Source organism: Melanerpes formicivorus, unplaced genomic scaffold, assembly GCF_026170545.1.
Source record: "Melanerpes formicivorus ecotype bairdi unplaced genomic scaffold, bMelFor1.0.p_v2 SCAF_241, whole genome shotgun sequence".
NCBI classification, from domain to species: domain Eukaryota; kingdom Metazoa; phylum Chordata; class Aves; order Piciformes; family Picidae; genus Melanerpes; species Melanerpes formicivorus.
The window spans coordinates 262,442-270,512 of NW_027142593.1; the positions used below are offsets into that span (position 1 = coordinate 262,442).

Below are 8,071 nucleotides of genomic sequence, written 5' to 3' on the forward strand. Positions count from 1 at the left end.
CACTGGGTTCCTCTTAATCACATGGATCCTGTCCCAGCAGGCACTAGTGCAGGAGAAGGAACAGCAGACTGAAGAGAAGGAGAAAGGGAACTGAAAATCTCATCACCTGAATCTAGAAAGAAAGCCCTTGGTAGCAAATGTCCATTCTGGATTGATACAGAACACAACACAGAGAGCTGATGAGAGCAACTGCTGGGGGTGCACCAACAGCCCTGAGAACCCTAAGGAAGGGCTGGAGGGGGGAGGGCATTCACTGGAATTCCAATACCTGATAATACCTCTTGGACATACTGAGAATCACAGAATTGTCAGGGTTGGAAAGGACCTCAAGGATCATCCAGCTCCAACCCCCCTGCCATGGGCAGGGACACGTCACAACAGATCAGGATGCTCACAGCCACATCCAGTCTGGCATTCAAAACCTCCAGGGATGAGCCTTCCACCACCTCCCTGGGCAACCTGTGCCAGTGTCTCTCCACCCTCATGGGGAAGAATTTCTTCCTAACATCCAATCTGAATCTCCCCACTTCAAGTTTTGCTCCATTCCCCCCAGTCCTATCCCTACCCAACACTCGAGGAAGTCCCTCCCCAGTTTTCTCGTAGCCTCCTTCAGATACTGGAAGGCCACAAGAAGGACTCCTTGGAGCCTTCTCTTCTCCAGACTGAACAGCCCCAACTCCCTCAGTCTGTCCTCATAGCAGAGCAGCTCCAGACCTCTGCTCATCCTCATGGTCCTTCTCTGGACACCTTCCAGCACCCCCAGATCCTTCTTGTAATAGATGCTTCAGAACTGGACACAGAGCTCCAGGTGGGGTCTCACCAAGGCGGAGCAGAGTGGGAGAATCATCTCCCTGGCCCTGCTGGCCACATTTCTCTTGATACAGCCCAGGATGCAATTGGCTCTCTAGGCTGCAAGTGCACACTGGTGGCTCCTGTTGAGCTTGTGGATGAACACTTCCCTTAAGGATAATCCACAATTAGAAGCACAAGATGGGGATGGAAGAGGCTCCTGATCCAAAGAAGAGACATTCCAAATGTGTCCAGAGATGCAACCTAACTGATTAGCAAACATTGACTGCTTCAAGTCAAGGCACCTCTGTGGGAAAAACACTCAGGGTGTGCATCCATCCAGGGACATCCATAGACATGGGTGAGAGATGGGAACAAAGCAGGATTGTGCAGGAAGGAGGAGCCAGCACAAGTTATGCACCATGAGGGTAGTGGAACACTGGAACATGTTGCCCAGGGAGGTAGTTGGGGTCCCATCCCTGGAGATCTTCAAGGTGAGGCTTGACAGGGCTCTGGGCAACCTGATCTAGTTGAGGATGTCCCTGGGAAGGTTGGACAAGATAACCTTTGGAGGTCCCTTCCAGCCCAGCCCATTCTATGATCAGTGAGATATGGGAAGCAAGCAGATTCTGCATGAAGTGCAAAAGGAAGACACCACCTGGGGCTTCTCAGAGCTCTGGGCCTGGCTATGGTTGTGGATTCCTGCCTTGGGCTTCAGTCTCAAGCAGTTGGTTGGAGCAATAACCCTGAGCTTGTTCCCCTTTGTTTGCATGGCTGTTAGAGTGCAGGGCATGTGTGAGTGCTGGTCTGCTTGAGGGAGCAGAACAGGGGACAGCAAGGACCTCTCTGGGAAGAGCTGGGGCAAAGGTCACCTTAAAGAGCAGGCCCTAAGCCTCTGTCTTCTCCTAAGCTCCCATTGCAAGGACCAGGCCTAAGGCCTGTCTGCAGTTCATAGAGCAATATTGAGCAAGACTTTCCTGAGGTTCTTTTCCCTTCTTTCTGTTGCCTTTTTGAGACTCTTGAGTTTCTCATTCCATCAGCTAGGCAGGAGATGTTCTCCTCACCTTTCACTACATGTTTTGGAATCTCTTGGGTTTGTCACCAGACAGTGGTTTGGTCACCAGCTGTGTTCAAGCTTTTCCCTTCACCTTGTAATCACAGAAACACAGAATCACCCAAGTTGGAAAATATCTCAGAGATCATCAAGTCCAACCTACCACCAAACACCCCTGACAGCTAAACCATGGCTCCAAGTGTCACATCCAATCTTTTTTTGAACACCTCCATGGATGGTGACTCCACCACCTCCCTGGGCAGCACATTGCATTGGTCAGTTCCTCTTTTTGGGAAGAACTTTCTCCTCATCCTGAGCCTAAACCTCCCCTGGTGTGGCCAATTATTAAATATTAATAACAACCATAACAAGACTCCTTCCCAGTACAGATTGTATCCACACCCAGCAGAGGCTACACCACCTGAAGCCTTCTAACCACTTCTCTGGGACTCCTCCCAGTACCACCTATATTTCCTTTCCCACTTCATGACAGATTGGGCCCCATCCCACTACAAACTGTCTGCCTGTTGTTTGGAGCTGGATGTTCTGGTGTGTCCCATTCCCAGTCAGAAAGGCACTACAGGGTTTGAGAGGAGCCATTCAAAATAACTGGGATGGACAAACACTGCACACAGTGAAGAAGGCCAGCTGCAGCTGGGCTATGGCAGGAGGAGTGTGGCCACCCAGACACTGGAGTTGTCCTCCCCGAGGACTCAGAGCTGCTGTGGCCACATCTGGATGCTTGGTGACTGGGTGTGGGAATGTCCAGTCTGAAGGAATGGAGAGGAACTGCAGAGACTGCAGAGGAGATCTGCCAGGATGGGAGCTGACATCTCTGTGGGGAGGCTGAGGGACCTGGGCTGCTTCAGCCTGTGGAATGGAGGCTCAGGGCACTGCCATAGCAGGGTGCACATGGCTGAAGGGTGGTATCAGAGAGGATGGAGCTCTTCTGGGGAGTGGGCAGAGATCAAAACTGCTACACAGAGCATCTTGGAAGGTTCATTGTGGAGATGAGACCAAAGAAATAGCCCTCAAAGGACAGAGCTGCTATGCATGAGGCCATCCAGAGGTGTCAGGAAATGGCAGGGAGAGCTGAGACAGCTCAGGGAAGGGATGGAAATGGCAGGGGGAGAGCTGGCTGGGGAAGCAAGAATGGTGTCAGCAGCCAGAAGGGAAAGAGCTGCAGGCATGGGACAGTGTAGGAGAAGCTGCAGTAGGGATGGCCAAGGGCTCTGGCAATGCTGAGAGGCCCAACAGGACCAAGGTCTTTGTGCCCTTGGATCTGGCAGTTGCCTCTGCCACCAAGGCCTGTGAGGAGAAACTTGGCTTTGAGGCTTTGAGGTTCTTCTAGCCCAAGGGTTTGGCTTTATGCTTCATAGAACAAAGGCATACTTTTCTGCCCTGTACTTTGCCTTTGTCTCCCTGCAATCATGGCCTCTAACAAGCTGCTCTAACAAGTCCCTGGGGAGCCTTTGTCAGTAACAAGCCTCAGTGAGGCCAATCAGTGCTTCAAGGTACTTTGGAGTTTGCTTCTGACTTGAACTTCTTGAGCGGCTTCTTGGCAGTACCTTGGCAGAGTCTCCTGGCAGTACCTAAGGATGATGTAATCAGCCCCAAATACTCCATGGGGCTCATTAAATACTGCTGAACCTCTCATTATTGCTAAGACTTCTGCAGCTAATTGGAGAGGATTTTATTGCACAAAGCATCTGATACAAATGATTTCACAGAGTGAATCAGAGACCTGAGCCACAGGTGAGGGACAGGATCTGCCTTGCCAGGGGCTGGGGGTCAGGGCTTGGCCCTTTGGATCAATGAAACCCCTCCAGGTTTACTCAGTAGCAGAGCTACCTTTAGCTGCTTGTTCTGACCTGTCAGCACTGCCTCAGTTCTCTGCTCTCACCAGAGCCTGGAGATGCTTCAGTGCCTCCAGTGAAGCTTCCCTTGCATCCACTGTCTCCTTCTACTCTAACCAGACCCTGGGGACCCTTTCCCAGTATGCTTCACTGGGACCCATTAACAGTAGAAGAAACTTCAGAGTTTGACTCTGACTTGGACTTCTGGAGAGGTTTCATCAGCTTCTTCTCAATCCCTGATGGTTACAGGACACCAAAAGCCACCAGAAGAGTCATTAAAACACCTTGGGCTGGTCATTTGCTGCCCTATTGGGCTGGACTCCTGTGCTGGAAGGAACTGCTAGCAAGCAGGCAGCACTGCAGGAGACAGGTCTGGCCAGGAGCAGAACAGCACAGCAGGGCTGAGGACACTGCCAGAGGATCTCAGGGAGATGAGGAAGGCAGAGAGAGCTTTAAGGTGGCCAGGACTTGGGAGGGTGACTGAGAGCTCACTGGCGGAGAAGTCACTGCAGTCACTGACACTGTGAGGCTGTGCGTGAAGGACACTGCAGCTGTAGCTCCTGGAGGCATCTCCATCTCAGCAGCTGACGCTCAGCTGAAGGCTCCTGGAGTGTGCACACAGAAGGAGAACAAAAGCCCTTCAGTTCCATCCTGTGAGCAGCAGTGAGCAGAGCTGGGGAAGGCGAAGGCTTCACCCCCAGCCCCTCTGCCTTTGTCTCTTCTGTTCACTGTCTCTGCAGCACTGCAGGCCTGCTCCCTGTTTCTCCACCTCTCCATGGGTGTGGTGGGTTTATACAATTCCTTTAAAATTTAGTTGCAGATTTTGAGCAGAAAAGTAGAAACAAAATAAATAGATCACTCTTGGGTGTAAAAAGGAAAAGAAAAGATTATTCTAAACAAATTGATTGGATAAATATCTGGAACCAGAGGAGCTGTACCATAACAATTCTCTCTCTTCTCTTCTGATCTCAGCTGTTTTGCTTTGCTCAGGAGAGATCACCTGCTTTGGCTGCCCTTGGCTAAGTCTAACCCACTGCTTTTTTCTCTCTCCACTCCTCCTTTCTCTCTTAGAACAGGGGGGATAAGGGATAGGGGCAGTGGAACAGCTTCCCTGGTCTCTGACCAGGGGGATTTGTGTCATTTACTAATTGTAAGTACCTGTCTAATGTTGTCACTCCTGTATGTTTTGTACCTGTTCATTGCATTCCATTGTAGAGTGTAGCTCTTGCTTGTCAATACAGCTTCATTTGCTTCTGAGCTGCTCTGGCAAAGCTAATGCTGGGGGGAAATTTCAACCTACCACAATGGGACTCTTTTCCTCTGGGATTGGACTATTGGTCACTTTCTGTTCTGACACCAGAGGATTCTTTATGGCAATTCTGTGTCCCTGCTGCATTTGAAGCTGTGATGAACTCTGCCATGGGTTGGTAGTGATGGGACTGAGCTGATCCGTTCCTCATGCAGCTCAGGGACAGGGGTTACAGTGAGGCTCAGAGAAGTGTGCCCTAACTTGTCACTGCCTTTCCCTCCTTGCACAGGTCTCCATGGCCAGAGGCAGCAGATGTCCAACAGCAGCTCCATCACCCACTTCCTCCTCCTGCCATTCCCAGGCACAAGGCAGCTGCAGCTCCTGCACTTCTGCCTCTTCCTGGCCATCTACCTGGCTGCCCTGCTGGGCAATGGCCTCAACATCACCACCATAGCCTGGGACCACCACCTCCACACCCCCATGTACTTCTTCCTCCTCAACCTCGCCCTCACTGACCTGGGTGCCATCTCCACCACTGTGCCTAAATCCATCATCAGTTCTCTGAGGGACTCCAGGGACATCTCCTATGCAGGATGTGTTCTCCAGCTCTTCTTTTTCATGTTCCTAATTGATGCAGAGTATTTTCTCCTCACCACCATGTCCTACGATCGCTATGTTGCCATCTGCAGACCCCTGCACTATGAGACCCTCCTGGGTAGCAGAGTTTGTCTCCACCTGGCAGCAGCTGTCTGGGCCTGTGGCTTTCTCTATGCTCTGCTGCACACAGCCAATACATTTTCCCTGCCCCTCTGCCAGGGCAATGCTCTGGACCAGTTCTTCTGTGAAGTGCCCCAGATCATCAAGCTCTCCTGCTCCACATCCTACCTCAGGGAACTTTGGCTTCTTGTGGCCAGTGCCTGTTCATTATTTGTCTGTTTTGTGTTCATGGTGGTGTCCTATGTGCAGATCTTCAGGGCAGTGCTGAGGATCCCCTCTCAGCAGGGACGTCACAAAGCCTTTTCCACCTGCCTCCCTCACCTGGCTGTGGTCTCCCTGTTTATCAGCACTGCCATCTTTGCCTACCTGAAACCCTCCTCCATCTCCTCCCCTTCCCTGGACCTGGGGATGTCAGTTCTATACTCAGTGTTGCCTCCAGCAGTGAACCCTCTCATCTACAGCCTGAGGAACCAGGAGCTCAAGGCTGCCCTGAGCCAACTGATCCATGGCTGGTTTCAGAAGCAATAAACTCTTTGTCTTCTCCCGCAGAGCAGTTCTGATGTCACTCAGTGCAAGCCCAGCCTGGCTGCTCAAGTTCTGGCTGTTGGTGGTGCTGTTCCCCTTGTGAGAATGTTGTTCCCACACAAATGTCTTTCTTCAGACCATTTCTGGTTCAGTGTTCAGGACTGTCTGCTGTGACCCAGAGGCTGCAGACATCAGGAGCTGTGCTCCCTGTGTGTTCAACACAATAAAGGACCCTGCAGGGAGTTGTTTCTTTGAGTTCCTTCCTACAGGCTTCTGTAGAGCTGCAGGACAGTGCCTGTGTGCAGAGGTGGAGGGGCTGAGTCCCAGCACAGCAGCAGTGCCAGGCAGCCCCAGAGCTTGGGCGGTCCTCAAATGATCTTTCTGCCCTTCCACCCTCTCCTGCTGAGCCTCTGTGCTGGGGCAAGGCCTAAGTGCTCTGGCAGCTTGGGCACTGCGCTGCTGTGTGGCAGTGCTGGGATTGCCAGCAGGGACAGGCCAGGGCTGATTGTGGGAGAGAGCTGGGTTCTAGAGCAGCACTGCCATCAGAACAGGAGGTCTCCTCATGCCTTCATACCCCAACCCCCTCCCATTACAGACTGCACCTACTCAGAGTCCAAACTGGATACCCTGACCCCCTTCCAGTATAGACTCAGTCCAAACATGGTTCCTTTATCCCCTCCCAGTACGGATGTGGCCTCATCCCAGGACAAGCTAGCTCATATTGTCTTCTTCCTCTACAGACTGTGTCCCATCCCAGCACAGAATGTATGCCCTGGCTCCCTTCCCAGTACCATCTGCATCCATCCCAGTACAAACTGCACACCCTCATGCCCTCCCATTACAGCCTGCACCCTGTCCCAGTCCAAACAGGATCCCTTTCATCCCTCCAAATGTACATTGGCCCTTTTCTCAGCAAAACCTAAATCCCTTTCTGCACTCCCAGTGCAGACTGGGCCCTGTCACAGTCACAACTCCATACCCTAATCACACCTGAGTCCAGTCTGGGCCATCTCCTATTTCAAACTGTCTCGCATTAACATCTCCAAGATCAGTCCCAGCCCTGTCCCAGTACAAACTGATTCCACTCATCCCATCCTGTGCTGTTTAATATTTTTATCGGCGCTATACACAGAGGGATGGAGACACCATCAGCAAGTGTGCAGATGGCACCAAGCTGAGTGCTGCTGTTGATATGCCAGATGGACAGGATGGCATCCAGAGGGCCCTGGACAAGCTGGAGAGGTGGTGCCCAGGTGACCCTCATGAGGTTCACCAAGAGCAAGAGCAGAGTCCTGCAGCAAATGTCTGCAGGGACAGGGACAGAGGCAATGGCATCAAAATAAAGTGTTTGATTATTTATTATTTATTGTTTTTATTATATTCCTTTTTATTATTATTATTATTATTGTTTATTTTGTTGTTTTGTACTTTATTTTTTGTATCTAATTTTTTTTGCCTTTATTTATTTCTTATGGCATTTTTTTATCTAATTTGTAATTTTTTTTGTTTGGTTTTTGTTTTTTAATTTTACTTTTTTCTTTTTGTATTTTTTATTTTTTCTCGTCAATGTCTAAGAAGGAAATAGAAAGGCATTTCATTAGCTAAGGAATAGTTTTAAAAATAAATACCTATTTATTACAAACCTTAACTATATGACATGGAGCTCCTTTGAAATGCCATGGCACACAACTAAGCAGGTTGGAACCAAAAGAAAATCTTACAGTCTGAACTCATTGCTAAGTACTTACACCTTACTGCAATTATTGCATACTAAGCACCTGTAAATACCAAATGCTTACTATTCATTATGCTTACTAGGAAGACTTAGCAAAACTCTAAATAACAAATCTCTGAAAGACATTACAATCAGAAATTACTAAA

The 8,071-nt window shown here is 50.0% G+C and overlaps 1 protein-coding gene across 1 annotated transcript; it reads left to right on the forward strand.

Moving 5' to 3' along the window:
- Positions 1–5,428: 5,428 nt before the first annotated feature.
- On the forward strand, positions 5,429–6,365 carry LOC137458384 (olfactory receptor 14J1-like). Its single transcript, XM_068169899.1, has one exon. The coding sequence runs from the start codon at positions 5,429–5,431 to the stop codon at positions 6,191–6,193; it is 765 nt and encodes a 254-aa protein (XP_068026000.1). The 3' UTR covers positions 6,194–6,365.
- The last annotated feature ends 1,706 nt before the right edge of the window (positions 6,366–8,071 follow it).